We start from the raw sequence: 19,643 nt of genomic DNA, 5'->3' as shown, positions 1-19,643 counted from the left end.
CTGCCTACCCAGCCTTCAAGCGACTGTTGAAAACGTGGCTGTTCAATAAGTTTGACCAACACTCTAAGCATGAACTGTCTCCTACTTTGTCTGTACTACTTCCTACTAACGCAATGATCTGTAAATTTTTTACTCTGTTATTACCCTGTACAAAAGCTGTGATACCTGTGGGTCTGGGTGTTACACAAATGTTGCAATAAATGTGAATGTTGCAGAGAGGCCTAATAAGAGAATCAGGTACTGAACCTTTTTGGAAAGAGTTGCCTGGCAGGAGAGTACACCAGAGGATCTATGCGAGTCAAACGGGTGATATTCCTGGCAGGAGCGTAAACCAAGATATCAAGAGCTTTCAGTTGAAGGGTTTCGGGGCAGGAGTGTGTACCAGGAAACTCACTTTGATCTGGTGTGTTGAAGTGAGACTTGCTCAAATTAAGCAGTTTCATTTAAACATGTCAACCAGAGACTTTGGAAAGATTTGCCTTTTCCCTTACTTGAATCACTATTGATATGATATGGCATTTATAACATGCCTATACACAAGTGTTTCAAGCTGCAACGAGGCAAGGGAGGGGAAACGGGGGCAACAATCCTAGTAGGCCAAGTGACCTTAAGATCTCACAAGTACAGGGGGTGGGGGGGGGGGAGTGCAGTACATAGGATAGCAGTAAAATAAATATAGACAAATAAGTGTGGCCAGCTGGTGGCAGTGCAAGGGTAAGTGCTGGTAGGGGCTATAGGTATACAGAAACAGTCCCCGAGTGCAAGGGTTGCTAGGGGGGGCAGTGCCCGTGTGCAACTGGCGAGGAGGGGACCTGGGCCTGAGATCAGAGGGTAGCCAGGTAACCAGTGCAGATTCAGCCAGGTGATCAGCAGTGGAGGGGGGATGAGAAAGCAGAAGCAAAGAGGAAGGTCTTGAGGTGCTTCCGGAACCCAAGGTGGTTCTCAAAGTTTCAGAGAGGCAGGGAGGCTGTTCCAGAGGGAGGCCCCAGCAGAAGAAAGATCTACCACCAACTCGCTACTTGGAGAAGCGATTAACTCTGAGGGAGTTGGAGGCGGGTGAGTGAAGAGCTCTAGAAGGAAGATAGTTGGGAATAGAGTTGGAGGTATTGGGGTCCCAGGCCCCAGAAGGCCTTGGGGACAATGCAGAGGGTTTTGAACTTGATCCTCGCCGCTACTGGGAGCCACTGCAGACATTTCGATCCTGGCAGATACGATCCCTGGGTTTGAGGCCAAGGACAAGTTTTGCAGTCCTGTTTTGTATGAGTTGTAGAGGGCGTAGAGTAGAAGCAGGCAGATTTAGAAAGAGGGCTTCTGAACTTCTGGCGGAAGGATAGGGAAAGAATACCTCTGAGGATGTACAGCTGGTAGTGTGACTTGGAGACGTCAGAGATGTGAGGAGAGAAGAAAAGTGGAGTTGAAGATGACCCTTAGGTTTTTAGCCTCACAGGTGGGAGCAGGAAGAGGGTCGAGAGAGGCTGGCCAGAGAGTGACAGGAAAGTGGGATGGTGGGGTGTGTGCAGATGAGGAGAATCGCGGTCTTACTAGCATTAAGGCAGAGATCATTGTCGGCACACCACTTCTGGATGGCAGACATTCAGAGATGAGAGCAGGAGAGGTGGTGGCAGAGGGGAGCCTGAAAATGAATTGAGTGTCCTCTGCATAGAACTAAATGTTCAGGCAGAGAGCGGCAATGCAGTGGGCAAGAAGTGCCAGATATTGGTTGAACAGCCAGGGAAAGGTTAGATCCCTGAGGAACACCACAGGTAGAGATGGAGGAGAGGAAGGACCCAAGTTGGACCTGTGAGGGTCGATTGGAAAGGAAGTCAGTCAGCCAAGCCAGGTTATCATAGACAGTTGAGCAGGATGGCATGGAAAGATTTCTTTAGCCTTCCTGAAAAGTAGGAACGACTTTCCTTTGCCATATTCCAAGCAGTGTTGTGGAAGGAACATTTGTTTTGAAATCCTGAGGAGAGTATTAGGTAAGACATATGTATTGCCTTTAAGAGACAGTCTTGATTATAGAACATTGTAAAAAATGTTCCTGAGGCAATCCAGGGGAAGGGAACCAACCCTTGGACACGAGGATTGTTTATGATTGAAGTAATAGGTTTGAGTTTTTGCGCATTTCTGTTGAGTTGAATTTTGAAACATTACCTTGCACCTTTTGCTTGTGTATGTTAGTGTAAGGGTCAGATTTAGTTTTGACCCAAGATCAGTCTGCTTTAGTTTTTCATCTGAAGGGACATTCCTGTTAGGATTGGTAATGTTAAGGCTTTTACCCTAGCCCCTGTCTGTTAATGCACTGGATACTGTTGAGAAGGTTACCACTTTGTGTCGCCTCCCATTTCTCACCCATCAGAGTAGAATACAAGAAGGGTTCAGAAAAAATAACAGTAATCAAAATCCCTGGGGACTATAAAGGCACAGATGTAAAAACCCATGTAGTAAAGTTGAAAAACTACCACCACCCAGTAGATTTACCACCCAATGTTCTTAATAGATTAAACCATGGTATGTCCTGAATAGGCAAATGACTAAAATCAACACAATACAATGGTGCCAGTATGTGGCTGGAAGACTGTACTGAAGCTACATACTTGTTACAGCAAAGGCGCACATATTTAATTAATTTAGGTCTTTGATTCATGGCTAGACAGTTGTGCTCCTCAGTAAGTCTCTGGCACAATTTCATGGTAAACCATTCTAGGACTAGCACTTGTCAATTTTTAACCCTCTTCGGTTTAACCTTACCTAACTACCTGGCATGCGTTTTCTTCTTAGCCGGGCTGGAGTTTAATCTCTGAGAGATCGTAGCAGAGTATATACTAGACCACTTCAGGCACATTAGCGACCGTGGCAAGAAATTTTAACTGTACTTTTCTTCTGTACCTTCCTTGTATGTTTTTGCTCTTTACTATTGTGTCTTGAAGATAGATTCCACATTGTTAATGTGTTAACTTGTTTTCCATTTAAATATGGTCTGTATTCTCTTTCCACCTTGAGCTTCTCATATTTCAACCAATGCATGGAATTACTTCTCAAAATTTTTGCAGAATTGCTATTTGGATCAAAAATAGGTGCTGATGCATGGAGCCATTTTAATTGTTTTATTCTGTGGTTCAGATTTTGATTTTGGGTTAACACAATCGTAGATGTCGGACTAGTTTATCGACCGTATGGGTTGACTGGATAAATTGTTTTCGGCTCATGCACAATCGCTTGGAAATGGTAGGTTGTCTGGGCAGCTTCTTTTGGGTTTCATTAACAAATGTATCAATTTTATTACACACTTTGTCTAAATATCTCTTGAGCCTTCCCATTTCATTTTTTTGTTCCGTAATTTTGGATGTGAAGAGGAAAGCAGCGTGACTGCATGAGGAACACATCCATTAGCTGATTTTGTTTTTTAAACATGTAGTGCAACATTGTTCAGTTGGTGATCTATCTTTATTGCCAATGTGGTAGTTAAGGTGGTATTTGATTCCTGTTGGACTAGTTTTCTTTTTGGAATCTACATGAGGCACTGCAGAGTTACACTAAAACGACAGGAAAAAGTACATTAATAGTCCGGGTCTGAGGTCTGTGCAAATTTTTTATCTATCAGGTCGTACTAACCTTTGTCCCTTAATGCACTTCCTCCTTGCACTTGTAGAGAATATATATTGGCGCAGTCAATATGGCTGTTTGCTCTGAGCTATTACTGTTCTTTAAATCACAACTGTAGTGTTCTCATATTCCTCCCCAGTGCACGTTCATGTCTTTACTCCCCTTCTTAATGGATCATCCATCTTTTCGTAGTAGTTTTGCTTCTTATTTCTTCATTTTGTAAAGGGTTTGTATGAAAGACCTCCAGATTTGATCTGAGTAAATGTTCCTTCAGCTGCTCCAAGTATTTGGGCTTAGTAACAGAAACCTTGCCTGTCTTCATCTATTATTTTAATTTGATTTCTTGTTCTTAATATCAAAGCCCAACAGAGTTTAGAGTTGGGGTGATGGTGGAGCTTATTCTCACATGTAGCCTGGCCACTTCAGACGTCTGTGAATCTTAATCTGTTGTAGTAGTTATTGTAACCTACCACCAACTTCTGATAACTAACCTGAATTTCTTGGAGGCTCCCATCCTTTCTTCTGTGGGCTTCTGCAAAACTGTCTCATACCCTTACTTGCTGTATGCTTTCTTCAGATGAAGCTCTATTAACTTGTGGCAACTTTCAGAATAAAAGCACTTGCAGCAGTCATCCAATGCTAAAGTGGGGACATCATTAGAAAAAGCATGCAAAACAATGCAAGGATAAGTGAGCACAGATACAGTCAACATGACTTGCCAACAGCGCCCCGTCTGTGCTTATAGCCAGCAAAGTGAGATGGCCAGTGGAGCACAAACTGAAACAAACACCTGCTCCGTTCCTGGGATTGGTGCTTGCTGCTTCAAAGGCATGGCATGGTTGCAAAGGCTCCAAAACTGCACTGGGGATAATCGCCCAGATCCAGCATGGGACTGAAGAACCAGCCACAGGGATTCCTTTACCAGTACTATGCTTATCCGGTGGCCAGTGTGGCAAGCTGCACTGTTCCTGGATGGGTGCGCATGTTATGGCTGCTTCCTTCAAAGGATAGGGGACGACCCCCTGCCTTATTCCCTTATGCCCTTTTCCCCTCCAACCAGCATTCGACAGGTTGTTGCTCTGGTGATCTTGCGAGTCCTTATAGGGGAGCAAAGAATGTACACTGATGTGGGTTTTGGTTCCTCCAGGAGTTGGCAGCCTTTGATGTCCCCGTCTACCTTTCAGCCGTGGGTCTTGATTCCTGGGAAACCTCCCTCCATGCTTGTTACACCTGTTGTAGCCTCCCTGCCACTCAGTGAGATAACTAAATCCTGCCCCCCCTCCCACCTTTTTACTGGACTGCTGGAACTGTCCTCATTCTATTGGCTAGTTGGGGGTCGGTGGGGGTGGACGAGTACCTGTTCTCCCATGATCTTGGGCAATCTCTGTATCCTCTCTAGCCAGTTAATACACCCCAGACTTATACTCTCCCAGTGAGGATGCTTCTCACTCTTTCCACCCTCCTCAATACTATCCTGTGGATGATTAGCCTTAAATGTGGTTCTCTCAAGATGGTAACTATTTCTTCAACTTCCAGTTACCTTCTGCAAACCACTTGCACATGACTTCTCTCAACTTTCCCTTGGCTCCTTCTCAAACACCCACAACCATAGACTGCGCAGGCTAAATTTTAGGCAGGTCTCTTCTCCCTTTAAGTGGTGCTTGGGTAAATGGACTGCACCCATGTAATGTGTGCTGGTTATCGACAGCCATTGGGGTTGGCCTAAGGTTGTTTTTCAAGGCCAACTGCCATCTTGGTTTTTAAAGCTCCTCTAGATGTCTGTCCTCATTTCCACCTCTTGTGAGCTCTGCCTGCTTTCAGAGTGAGTTGCACAGACCTCCCAGCATCAGGGAAATCTTAAAGGGGAGTTGTTTGGTGTCTGTGTAATGTTTTCAGCATAAGGTAGGCCGTGACTTTGTATTCACTGCGAGCCAAGTGGAGAAAAATTAGCGTTTATTTAGTAGTTTCTGCAGGAAGCAATTGCATTTGGTTTTGCTAATCTTTTTTGGTAAGGGACATTTTGTATCCACAGGATTCCTGCATGCTAGGTCCGTTTCATTCGAAATGTCTTCCCCCGTTAGCTGTGCCGTAGGGAATTAATGCATCAAAACGCTTTTTGGTAATTTCATGGCAACAGAAAGAAAAACTTGGTCAAGCTTATGTTCCAGAGTGTATAAATGAGGGTTCAGTTACCAGATTCTTTATTTTGGTTTCAATTGCTGCTTTGAAGCATCAAGAGGCTGAAGCACTCACCTGCCCCGTGTCCAGATCGTATTTCAAATGAGGTCATGCGTACCAATCTGCAACTTTGGACGGGTATACTAGCGATCCTATTTGAGATGATTGCAAAACTGGGCTGGTGCAAAAATCCTGGAAGCAGGTCTCTGATCCCAATGTTTAACAAGGTGAGAGGTCTGACCCTTGATTATGGATTGCGATCTATGCTTGATGGCTCAAGTAAAATATTTGTGTCCTCTATTTTACATACCATAACAAAATGGACAGACGATAATTGTATTCTATCATGCTATCAGACTGGATTTCATAAAGGTCTTTCCACAGTGTTCAACATCTTTATCATGAACTTGATAATATAACAAGCAATCAAGTATGAAAGCTGCCTCCCGTCTGTATGTTCTCTTTTCTGACTTCACAGCTGCTTTCGATGTAATCGATCGAAGTGTACTGTGGAGTAAGCTTAGCAAGATCGGAATGCCTAGCGAGTTGTTTGCATGCCAACCTTTACACCAAGGTAATTTTGCTTGTGTTGGACCGAATGGCCAAGGCGCGCTCTTCCCCTGTTTCGATTGATTTAAGGTGTAAAACATGGCTGTGTACTTGCATCAGTTTAGTTTATTCATGGCTGATCTTTGAAAGGTCTTTACTGGAAACGTTGATTTCCTTCAGATTGGGGCAAGCAATCTTCCCTTGGCAAGCTTATGCCGATGAAATCATTTGTGATAACACCTACTTCGGCATTTGCCAAAGTGCACATGCAATATTAGACTATGCTGAGATCAATGGACTTAACATAAATGTATGTGTTTTGGCAAATGAAGATTTACAGGAACGAGAGAAGGAATAATGAGTAAAAGCTACTGCTATTAAGACTATAATATTGGCATCAATAGAGATGAAGTTGACTTACTAAAACAGTGCCATTTGACAGCTATCGCTATTATGGTTGCCATCAAATTTGAGTACTGTGATGCAGGGTACAGCTTAGTGGGTTTGATAAGTGTATAGGCAGATGTTGGTGTCCAGTTCAATCTACGCATTAAACTATGCATCAAGAGCATGACAAGTAGGCTAATACTCTTTAAGGGATTATTTGGTGGAAGATATTAGGCTTGTCAAATGCTACCTGATACAAGCAATCTGGCTTGAAGTGGACCTTACCTCTATGGCCACGACATAGATTAACAGGGGGCAATTGTATATCAAAATAAGTTGTTGTTTTTCTTAGAAATGAAATAGTAAGTGGTGCCAGTCTGATCCTTCTAAAATGTACGGAAAAGAACAAGAACTTTTTTGATCAGATTGGACACCATTGGTTCCTAATAGAGGTGGTGCTGATTTCGTCCCAAAAAGAGCACTGAGCATTGGGATAGGGCTATACATTAATATTATGCGAGGTATCTCTGATTTTGAAAAAGGAAATGTTGAAGCCCAAAATACTATTTAGTTTTTCTACAATATCTGTTTAGCTTACCATAACTTGCGAATTTCAGGGGTTTTTCGTTTTTACTTGGAACCATAACGTCCCTTTAACAAAGTATTTTTACTAAATTTCATAGGTTTTTATTAGTGCAACTTAACCATAACATCCTTTTAAATGAATGAAGGCCATTAGCACCCTAGGTTCCCAAAGCGGGAACCCGGGGTGCTAAAAAAGATTTTTCTTCCCACACTGGGATGCCTGCAGCGTCCCTGTCTAGGAAGGAAAATCCTTTACCAAGATGGCCACCATGGAAAGGGGAGGCAGGGTTCCATACAGGGCCCCTCTTCACTTCACAACACGTGTGCCCAGTCTTCGCAGCTATGTGTTTTCCACAACGCGTGTGCGTGGTCTTCGCAACTACGTGTTTTCCACAGCACGTGTGCGCCGTTTTCACTGCTAGGTGTTTTCCGTTAATGCCTGTGCGCGGTCATTTCTGTGTGTTTTTCTTCAACGCGAGTGCATGTTCGGATAAAGCGCGTGTGAGCTCGGATTCATCTGTTAAGAGCGCGCGTGCGAGTTTGAAAAAGATACACTGCTACGTGCTTCCTTCAACACGTGTGCATGCTTCATTCAACGCGTGTGCGTGGTCTTCTCAGCTATGTGTTATCTACATCGCATGTGTGTAGTCTTTGCAGCTATGTGTTTTCTACAGCGTGTGTGCGTGCGGTCTTCACTGCTACGTGTTATCGTTGACTCCTGTGTGCGGTCATCACTTCTGCGTGTTTTCTTCAACACGTGTCCGTGTTCGGATGAGGCGCGCGTGCAAGTTTGAAAGAGTGTCTGCGCGTTTTGACTGGTGTGGTATATGTCAAAAGCGGTTGATGTAGTTGTGCGCGTGTGCTTTACTGCGTGAGCGTGCTCTACACTGCTAAGTGCTTTCTTCGTGTTCGGATGTTTTTTAGTTAACACGTTTTTTGCTTCTTGCAGCCATATTCAATACCATCCACATCACTGCTCGCCTCCCCAAACATTATTTGGTAAGTTTGACGAGTGCAATGTTTTTTTTTAAATGTTTTACTGCGATGTCCGCGGACACCGGACAAGAATCCAAGATGGCGGGCGTCTCCAAAAATCTGACACGCTTCACCCCAGCCAATCGGAGAGCACGTCACATGTCCGCAGACATGACGCACGCCGTTTGGCCAATCCGTGTCCTGTCCGCGGAGTGAACAGGGAAGTGTCCACAGAGCGGACATGGATATCACAAATTGTTTTGCCTTACATTTTGGTCATTTAAATAAAAACTACTGGATGGATTTACACCAAATTAACAAAAGCACGCTTTCGGGACCAAGCTGCTGCCCCTGCTGCAAATTCGGTGAAAATCCGTCCAGCAGTTTGGGCTGTAGGCGTGAGCAAAGTTTTTTTTTTCCCATTATGTCTATGGAAAAAAGTTGTTTTGGGACCCCCCTATAACTTTGCCGCCCCCTGGACCAAACCTCACCAAACTTTGCAAAACGAAATTCAGAGTGGGCCATGTACTTTTTGCGTAAAGGTTGGTGAGGATTTGTCCAGGTGGAGCGGAGTTATAAGCAGCCCAAAAAGTGCTCTTCCTATGGAAACAGCAACTTAACCATAACTACACGGCCACTACCGTGGCAATATAATATATATGTATGTATATATAAATATAAGACCGACCTATGTCACACGTGCGTCCCCCCGGGCCCACATCTTACCCTCATGTCACCAACGGTCAACTGAGGCAGTAGACATGTGAATCCATGCCAGACCCATGCTGGAGAACAACAGTTACAGGTAAGTAACTTGTTCCACATGCATACTGTAGAGGATGGATGGATGGATGGATGAATGGGTGGGTGGGTGTTGGAGGGAGAGCTCGGACTAAGATAACCTGATTCACCATGAAGGTAATTTTTCATTTCTCGTTCGTCCTAGCTCTCCCTCCTTCCCAACTTGTTGGGACTATACTAAAAAGCCTTTGAATAAGCAAGGGTGGAGGAGACCGCATGAACAGAATTTGTGAGAACCTCTTGGCCGGATTTTGCTTCATTTCTAGATGTGTCCATAGCATAGTGCTTGCAACTGGCAAGCGGGGTAGCCCAGGTAGTTGCTTTACAGATGTCTGCAATGGGAAAGTGCCTGGTAAAGGCTACAGATGCTGCCTTGGCGCCAGTAGAATGAGCCTGAAGTCTCCAAGTCGCAAGCCCTTTCTAGTCATAAGCCTTGGAGATACAGGAGACAACCCATCTGGCAATAGAAGCCTTTGTTGCTTTATTGCCAGGAGAAGGAACACCATAGGTAAGAGTTGGTCTGCTTTTCTAAACGTTTTAGTGTTTTCAAGTACAATTTTAAATTTCTCACTAAATATACATTATGCAATTTCTCTTCAGCTGCAGACGTGTGCGGTCTAGGAAGATAAACGTGAAGACCAGATTTCCTAGTTTAAGTGAAAATCTGAAACCACCTTAGGCAGAAAGGATAGAACTGTACGCAAGACAGTTTTGTCTTTATGGAATATGTGGTTCCTTTGAAGAAAGCTTGGTGCTCACCAATTTTCCAGCAGAAAGTAATGGCCGCTAAGAAGGCCGATTTCGCAGTTCGGATTTCTAAATCGCATGAAGCCATAGGCTCAAATGGTTTTTGCATTAGGGCTCATAAGATTACGTTGAGATCCCACTGAGGTGGAGGTTCACGAATAGGGGGATGCAAAGGCCCTAGCAGTGCCTTTAATGGCTTCATTGGAAAGAGAAAAATACTTGTTTTCTCTTCAGGTAAGCACCGATAGCTGATAAGTAATGTTAGCACGTGTCAACCTTGACACTGGTGGAAACAAGATAAGACATGAAGGACATAACATTATCAATAGAGGCCTTTAGAGGGTTAAGGTTTTGTTCTAAGGCCCCCCCAGTGACAGAAACGTAACCATTTGCTACAGTATTGCTTCATAGTGGAAGCTTTTCTGGAGGCCGACATAATAGCAATGTTTTGTTCTGACAAATGCAAGTGTGAGAAGGCTAGTTTTTCAGGAACCAAGCCTTTCAGTTGAGCAATTGAGGGGAGGGGTGAAGAACATGCTCTTTCTTGTAAGTCAAAAGATCTCTCGAAAGTGGACGATCTAAAGGGGATTCCCAGCTAACTCCAGAAGATCTGGAAACCAATACTAGCGAGGCCAGAACGGGGCTATTAGAATCATTGTCAGGTTGTGACATTTTGAATTTCAGCAATATTTTGTGAATTAATGTAAGAGGTGGGAAGGCATAAAGTATTAAATTCGACCAATCCAAATGTAGAGCATCTGCCAAAGACTGAGGACCCTGCCTTGATGCAAACTGCAGGCAAAGTGAGTTGTGCTGGTTTGCAGAGGGGTCTACTGGTGGATGGCCTCGTTTCTGAGCGTTTCAGCTCCCATTTGTGTGGAGCGGACTGTAACCTGCTCAGTTTGTCCGCCAGGACTTTCTTCCCCTCGATGTCGGACGCCAACAAGAAAATGTGATTTTTTTTTTTTAATGGCCCAATACCAAATTTGTTCTGCTAGGAGACACTGGGTGGGAGAGAGTACCCCTTGCTTGTTGATAAAAAAAAAAAAAAAACATTGAAGTGGTATTGTCCGTTAGAATTTTTACCACCTTTCCTTGAAGTGAGGGAAGAAAAGAGTTTGGAGCACAAAATATGGCTTAGTTCCAGGACATTTGTGGTCCTCCCTTTCCTGTGAGGACCAAAGACTGTGAGCTGTTAGGCTTTGACAATGGGCTCCCCAACCGTACTCTGAAGTGTCTGTTATGATTATTTGGTGAGGGGGTGGTCGAAAGGGATACCCTATTAGCAGGTTCTCTGGAGAGTTCCACCAGAGCAGACTCTCGAACTGGAATTTGGATCTTTATTTCCTGGCGATCCCAGAGCTGATTCCAGTTGAGAGCAAGATGCCACTGGGTCGTTTTCTATGTAGCTTTGCAAAGGGAACTAGGTTTATGCAAGAGGCCATGTCGCCCAATAGCCTTTGAAACTACCAAGCTTTTAGTGACTGGTGGGTAGAGAACGGAACAATGTTTTGTTGAATGGCTTCCACTCTTTCCAAGGGTGGAAAGGCTTTGTCCGCAGTAGTATCTATAACTGCTCCTAAGATATGGATCCTTTGCGAGGGGATGAGTTGGGATTTTGTCACATTTATGGAACAACCCAGGTTGAACAGAGTATGGCAAGTGATTTGCAATGCCTGAAGCAATTTCTCCAGAGACTGGACTTTGAGAATCCAGTCGTCTAAGGAGTGGTATAGATGGACTGTCTGTAACCGAAGGTAGGCTGCCACTGACCCCAGAACTTTTGTGAAAACCCTGGGGGCAGAATTTAGCCCAAAGGGTAGATGTGAACTGGTAATGAGACCTTCCTATTGTCAATCTCAAACGGACAGTGCTGTTTGTAGATGGGATGTGAAAATAAGCATCCTGTAGGTCTACAGATGCCATTCAATTGTTTGGATGTAGAGAAGCCAGAATGAGTCTGAGGAATGATTATCATATGGGAAGTAGCCAGAGACAGAAATTGGTTGAGGTCTGAAAGGTCCAGAGTTGGACAGATCCCACCCGATTTCTTTGGGATCAGGAAGTAATATGAGTAAAATCCCTTACCTACTTCCTTTCGGTGAACCAATTCTATCACTCCTAGGAGTTTTTGAATCTCTTCCAGGCGCTCCGGGATGATTTTTTGGAGGAGAGGAAGGTGGAATGGCCGGAAGGGCAAGGTGGTAACCATGTTGAATAATATTTAGAACCCACTTCTCTTGAGTAATGCTTTTCCAAAAACTGAGGAAGTTGGAAGCCTTCCTGCTACCAGGGTTGTACGCTCCTTCATATGGTTAGAGCGGAAGGTATGTACATGCCCAGGGGGAAGTCAAATGGACCTTTGCTCCTGATGGGTCAAACAATGTTTTGCCTTCGAATGGAAGGTCAAGCACTCCCTAGTGAAGGGAAGAGGCAGACATCTATGCGTGCCTATGCATGCAGACTGCAATAGTAACTGCAAAACAGGGGGGGGGGGGGGCTGGGAATCTCTACCAGCATGAACACAGCCCAATGACCTGTTCTTGGGTGAATAACCCCTGGGAGAGACTCTACCAAGTCTTTAGCTCACTGTCCCTTTCACAGAGAAGAAATTTCCCTGCATCTTAAGACTATTTTATTGATAAACTTTTAAGACTTAACTCTGCAACATGACTTCGCAGGAATGTAAAAGTTTAACAGTTTAAATGTAAATTTTGTGGCTTTTAAGCAAGACGTGGTAGCCTCCGCTGGCATATTGTGGACAGAAATGGCAGAGAATTGGATGTTCCGAGGAAAGTTTATATGATGGCAGTTTGAAATTCAATACTTACATGCCTTATGATAATAAATGCACATGTATAAAGTTATAGAATTTTAGGTAAAGTAATTTCCTTGAAAAACCACAAAAAATTATTAGACTGACGAAACAGTCTTAGAAATGTGAGAATTGGACTGCCATGCTCTGTGTGAAATATGTAACCTGCCTATGTAATTTGCCAAAAGGCCACGACTGTACACATGTGTGATTAATGTTAAGTTTGATTTTTGGCAAAAGGGACAGTGGAATGGCTTTTCACCTCAAAAAATACAACCTCATAAACGGAGTCTCCTCCTTGAGGAGGCAATTAACTTGGGCTGACCTATCCGATTCTTGGAGGTAGGCCTAGCTTTGTTCTGCCCAACAATGTACCCAATGATGTTACCTGCTTTATAGAAGGGTTGGAAGCTCCCAGGGACAGTACACACTCTCCTGAATTCCAAGCGCCTGTGTATCCAGACAGTCCAGATCCATCTTCGTAAGATTCCAGACTCTTCCACGCCAAAGCGTAGCTGACCCTATCCCAGCAAGGCCAAAGCATAACTGGCCCTATCCCAGTAAGGCCATTGATCCAGAAACCCCACTAAAATCCCAATAACAAGGGGGAAGAGCTGTGGACGCTTTTGGGAGCATCCTGTGACCAGCCCGGCTTTTTGTCCACTACCTGCATGCACGCTGTACCCTTGCCATCCAGTGACCAGACTTGCCCAGCTGTTTGCTGTGAGGGGCGCCCGCCGTGTTGTGACCAGAGTGTTTGAGTCCAGAACCTGGTTGACAGTCCCAAATCCCAACCTCAAGAGCAGATTGTGAGTATTTCCCCATCCCATAGCAACACATAGCCTATCCCATCTTGACCGTTTTCTTTGTCCTACTGTAAGTAATTCTATTCATACTGTGATAACTTGTCTTAAACTGTTCTAATTTTCTGTGCATCTTGTCCTTGATTTCCTAGTGTTAGCGCCATTCTTTCATTCACCCCATCTTGTAAATCCTTAGCAATATTTTGATTAAATTAATTTTCCATAAAGAAAAGGGTTACAACTGTAGCATAACCTTTATATTCACGGGTGACGTTCCTCTTTTCTAGCCATTAAATCTAGCGTAAGTGAAATTTGTCTTTTCTTTAAAACCGAACCTCCTTTCACCTTGAGAATCTCATTTTTTTAAACCGTTGCCATTTAAATCTGCAAATGTGTAAATTGCAACTTTTCAATGTGTGAATTTGGCTGCAATGTTTTAATTTCAAGTTGTTTCTGAACTGTATACCTTTTGTGATACCTTGCCTTCTAGTTGCTAGTGATATAACATCCCTGATACTGCGATAAAACATATGTACATCATTATTTAAGCACACATATAATCGTCAAAATCCGAGTGTCATTTATGCCATTGTTTTAAAATCAAAATGTTTGCCTATTTTGTGAGGGAAGGTCAGATGTTGATTGTTTGCTGCCTCATATCCCCGATTCCCTGCTAAATTCGATTAATTGGGGTTTGAGGGAACATTGCAGGGGGAATCAACTCTGGTGCCATCTATCCTAATTGAAAGTGTTCCTATTCATTTGTGCTTTGTGCATTTGTGCTTTGGATATGTTCTTGTAGAAGGTTACTCAAGTGCATTTCAAGTGCATTTCAGTAGTTTTCATTGTAATTATCACCCCATTGGTGATTGCTGCCCAATATAAAAATGGTGTGATTTCCTTTGAAATTAAAATAAATATTGTATTCCCACCAACCAGCCTGGTTCATGGTCCATTGTGACCCGGGGTATTTGTAAAAGGGGGTGTGAGACGGTATTTGTAAAAGGGGGTGTGAGACGGTTTGGGTATCGGATCAATTCGAATTCATAGAAAATAAAGAGAAAGTATTCTTATTGAGCGCTACATCCTAGGCTAAGGGCAAGAGTTCTGATCTGGTGTGTGACGCCCGGTTAGAATCCTTCACACCATCAGTATGACGCTCAAGTCAGGCATGTGTAGCCCTGGTGAAACCCCTCTGGAGCCCCAGTCTCCACCTAAGCAAATAAAAAGGAAGGGTGGCAGGGTAATTTGAGCTCACTGCAGCTGGGAACCAGAGAGCACCCCTGCCACCCTTCCTTTTTGTGTAATATAGCTCTTGACATTCCTTATGTTGTGCTTTGGAAGGTTTACATCCTTTATTTTGGTATTATCCCTTACGTGAAAGAATTGCTTAAATGGATTATTCAATTTGCGCCCACTCATTTTTTGGCTTTTGGCTTTGATATGAAATGGATCTTGATTTAAGAAAGTATTCTGTTGTCTGAATTCCCATTGAATGTTTTATACTGGTATAAAGGGATGTCACATCTAGTGTGACCATTCTATAGTTGGTTTCCCAGGGAATAGATTGTAACTGCTGAATAACATATTTTGTTTCTTTGATCAATTATGGCAGGCTCGAGGCAAGGGGTTGTAGATGTAAGTCTATATATTGCGAGATCCTTTCAGTTAGTGCTTCTATTCTATTAATTATTGGTCTGCATGGTGGGTGGGAAGATTGCTAAACGTTTTATGAATTTTTGGAACAAAGTATATTGTTGCCAATATGGAGAATTGGATATTCATATGCAGGGATTTATCTTCTGTTAAAAGGCCTTCTTGGCAACACATTTTGCTCTTTGCTTGTCATTCTTTGGTGAGTTCTAGAAGTGGCTTTGTCAGTTAATTTTTATAGCATTTAGCATTGCCTAGCTGGTGTTATCTAGTTTCACGATTACAATGTTGCTTCCTTTGTCTGCCTTTTTGGTTATTTCCTGGTTGTTGCTCAGAACATTTAATGGCTAATCTTTCCACTTGCGTGAGGTTCTGTTTCATTATTGTTTTTTTTTTTTAGATAAATAGCTCTGTCTTGGGTCTTTAGTGACCGCTCTATGAAAAAGATCAATAACATTGTCTGCTGGTAGTAGCAGATAGTATTTGGAGGCTGGTTTTAGATTTGTTTCCTCAGAGGTTCATAGATATTCCTTGATCTTCCACAAATTGTTGGATTGTGAATGCCTCTTCCATTTCTTGTAGATTTAGTAAAGTAACTGTGTATTACGCATGTTTGACTGTGATGTCTGATGGCACTTGATTTGTTTCCACTCTATTTGTTTTTTCTGGAAGGTTTTCAAAGAACTTTTTAGCTTCAATCGCATCACGTGAGTAGGCTTAAATCTCTAAGCATTTTTGTAAATGTATTTTTTCATACAAAAACCTCCCAAAAAGTGCATCTTTCTGTTCCCCTCCTGGCATGAAGACAAATATTTATGCTAATAAGATTCAATAAATTGCCTGTGAGTGCAATTACCGACGCTTGGGAAGGTTAACCGGAGGAAGATCGCGTGTGCAGATTATGCAGTGATTCTACTGTAATCGAATCCATAAAGCATGTTGTCACCTCTTGCCCTAAATTAAGACATATTTATGGTATGTGAAATACGTGGAAAATGTCAACTTCATGATATCTTTTGGATAAACTGTTTCGGGAATAGCTTGGCCTTAACATTGGCATTGACTGGACTTTGGAGGGCAGCACAATTTGTTTTATTGTTACATATTCATGATGACTTATCTTATTGTCTTAATGGTTTGTTTTGGTCTTTGATTGGCTTCTAGTTTTTGTTTTTACGCTTTGTATCCACATTTCATTTATCTTTTTGGGCACGCTTTGTAGCCACATTTCATTTATCTTTTTGGGCACATTACATGTCATTGTTTTTAGGTTGACACTGTACATAAACATGTTCTAATAATGTGTACACTTAATTACTGAACTTGAAACGTCAATGTTTTGTTTGACAGTGTACTTAAATGGCCATTTCTGTCCATAGTATATATACAGCCTACAGAAAGACTCCGAGGGTCGAAACACGTGTTGGCTGTGTGACTCTCAGCAATGTTTATGGGCACTTTTACCTGAAATATGTTTCTGCAGTTAATACGTTTGCAAGACAGCACTGTAAGACAGTGGTATTTTCCAATAGTGTTTTCCGCGTCTAGCTGGGCACCGGAACTCATCTATACACTGTCACCTGCAGCAGTCTTGCCCTTATGTTTCATGAACATTTTTACATTTCAAATACTTGGCGCAGGTGATTCAGCGTCTAAGTGCCCAACCTTGGTCGGATTCTCTCACTGTTGCCCAGCAAGATTTCATGGGAATGGTTGGAGGTGGTGCCTATGTAAGGTATGAATGGGTATTTGCTCAAATTATTTAAGCATTCTTCCAAACCTCGGTTAGATCACATCTTGAAATGCAGGAATGTGGAATGTTTGGCAAGAAAATTAAGGATTACATGTTAGAATCATCATTTTGAGTTTGTATAATTCCTTGAGTTTAATTTTAGATTATTGAAACCATACATGTCTTTATATTTTTCTTCTTTGCTTTCCAGTCTGTAAAAGTTGTTAATCAGCTAGCTGCAGAGTTTTGCTCCGGCTCTAGCCTTCCCAGTGATCCTGTATTACGAAGACAGCAACTTCAGGATCTCATGACAACAATACAAGGAACATACAACTTTATGCAAGTATGTTTAAAAAATATATATTTTTAAGATTGTTGTGCATCTTTTCATGGATTAACTGATTGATAGTAGCTTACTCCACTTTATCAACATATTGGATAAAATTACTGCCACAAGTCTAAGACAACATATCGGTCTAGTAGTGACCCCAGTCCGAATTGTTACACACATGCCTTGACACTTGCACAAAATCATTCTCCTGAAGGCTGTGACTGTACCTCTTCTGAGATGCTGTTTCATCGTTGATTAGATGCTATAACATTGTGGTGAATCCACAGCCCATAAATATTAGTCAGTGGTGAGAACATTAGTGCGCAGTTGCCTAAGAGCAGTAGAGACTGGAGCTTCATCTGAGCATTAGCTCTTTTAATGAACTGGACTACTGTGCTACTTGAGTTTCTTTAACCTTTTTGGCAGACCTAATGTGTGTCCTTTTAACAAAAGAACAGCAGAGTTTATTAAAATACATATCTAGATTTCAAATAAGACACTGCCCTGTTACACACTGGTAGCTCAAACAAAAAAGACATACATTTCACCAGGCTACATGAATAAATGCCCTGAAGACCTAAAATTCACCAGGCTACATGAATAAAACTTCTTTCGTGGCGATCCTGTTCCTTTTGCGAAGGTCTTTGATGTATTTGCATGCCTGTGGAGAGGAGCAATGTCACTAGCTCAATCAGAGATTTTCTCCTCAAAAGAAGTTTCGTAGTCCTCTGTAAGTGAAGGAACAGGTGGAGTCTGCCATGTGAGGAAACCTACAAAAGGTGACGGGAATAATTGTCATTCACTAGTGTGATCCTCCAGATTCCGAACCATTGTTTCCTCTCAGGGAGTCAGCCTCTGACTGTTACCATCCACAGTTAAGGTACTGAACTTCACTAGCTCCTCCACTGTAGAGTAGCATATACTAAACGTCTTTGTCAATGCCTGTGTGCCAGTAGTGTAGCAAGGTCCTCCCACACAGTCTATAGCCAGTAAAGGACCCTTTTTGAGTCCAACTCACATATTTGAGCTTGTTCCATGCCTTGGGTGTGGATCAGTCTTTAGCTGGTTGTTGTGACCCTTAATTTTGGGCTTGAGTACCTCCTGAGGGTGAAAAAGATGAAATTCAAGAACACGGAGTAGGATGTAGTCTTAACCAGCTTGGCCTCCAACCTTCAGTCCTCAAGTGGCCTAGCCACCTCCCCAGAATTGTAGCCATAGTGCAATAGCAGAGGCCAATTAGTCCCTTTTGGATCACTGCACCCTTTGTAATGTGCAGCATGTTGCCAACAGACATGACTCTTCAATCATGCCATTTCAAACACTTTCATTTTTCATTGAACTCTTCAACCACTCTAGCTGTAATCAAGAATTTGGCAAAGCACTGCCGAATACCTGTAGACAAGCTCGGTCTTTCCACCCATTTTACTTGTAAGAGCCTGCTGGTTCAGGTGTCCACTTTGAATACAAAGGCTCTGACCTTTCACTCTTCATCCCTGAAAGTGAGAGTAAGAAGCTAGAACACCACGACAAAAAATGGCAACGCCTGTGGCATGATTTAACAAGGTGGCCATGCATTACACCAACAGAGGTGATGGGGGTTGTGCTGCCTTTGGCAGTGAGACTAGTTCTGTACTCTGGAAAATGCAGTCTCCTTATCAGCAGTTCATCTGGCTGTGGGTGAACATTGTTGCGGTTGCCCTGAAACAGCATTGTTCCGTCTCGTACAGAATTCTCATTGAGATCTTTGACTCCTGGTGGACACCCATTGGGTGAACCTCTCCACCTTTGGGATCAAACCAGAAAAGTGCTAGGAATTCTGCTCCAGTGAATTCCCCTACAGAGTATTCTGAGGGGCACATTGATTGTAGAGCTTTGCCTTCATACTCCTACGTCCCGTCCCCTTTCCTCCATACTTGTGGGGCATTCCGTCCTTCGGGACGGGACCGGAGCACTTTTGTAAAAAGCATCAAAACTTGAAAATGTTTGTCCTATTTTTACACGAGGTACTGCACGTGGCTGTATCCCTGCCCTCCTGAGCTCCGCATCGCCCTTCAGTCCATTTCTCTGCACGGTCGGGGCTGGAAGCACTTGCATCATCGGGAAGTTTTTTCTTTGTTCCTGTTTTCCTTCTTTCCTGCTCCGGTTCTGCAGTCGCTTAGTGCTCCGTCTTTGCCCGAACATCTGGGATTTGTGTCCTGTTCTTCATGCGAATGCCGCTTTGCTGGGGCGGTTCCCAATTCTCTCTGCTTGGAGTGTCTGGGCCCGGACCATTGTTGGGATTCCTGTTTCTGCTGCGACTCCCTCTCCGTCCGGGCACTCCAGCATTGTCTTCTTCGGTAGAAGGTCTTTCAGTGCGTTCCTCCACCTCATTTTCAGCTTTTCATCATTGAAAAGAAGAGACACCCGGTAAGTTCCTTAATTTTGAGGGCACCCTGGCCTGGGGACTCCTTCCCAGGGTCTTCCAGGTCCGGGAGGGGGTTC

At 43.2% G+C, this 19,643-nt stretch overlaps 1 protein-coding gene across 13 annotated transcripts in view; it reads left to right on the top strand.

Annotated features, from left to right (window-relative positions):
* The window catches only part of CAPRIN2 (caprin family member 2), a 2,777,496-nt gene that overhangs the window by 1,245,990 nt on the left and 1,511,863 nt on the right, over positions 1–19,643 (top strand). For all 13 annotated transcript variants that reach the window (XM_069628538.1, XM_069628546.1, XM_069628537.1 and 10 more), the window contains one exon: positions 17,043–17,174. In XM_069628538.1, the coding sequence (XP_069484639.1) occupies positions 17,043–17,174 (132 nt within the window). The remainder of the gene's footprint in view (positions 1–17,042; positions 17,175–19,643) is intronic.

The sequence above is a fragment of the Ambystoma mexicanum genome, chromosome 12 (assembly GCF_040938575.1).
Source record: "Ambystoma mexicanum isolate Mex_15411 chromosome 12, UKY_AmexF1_1, whole genome shotgun sequence".
Lineage (NCBI taxonomy): Eukaryota > Metazoa > Chordata > Amphibia > Caudata > Ambystomatidae > Ambystoma > Ambystoma mexicanum.
The sequence above is the reverse complement of the archived record's forward strand: the minus strand, read 5'-3'. Positions and strand labels throughout refer to the sequence as shown.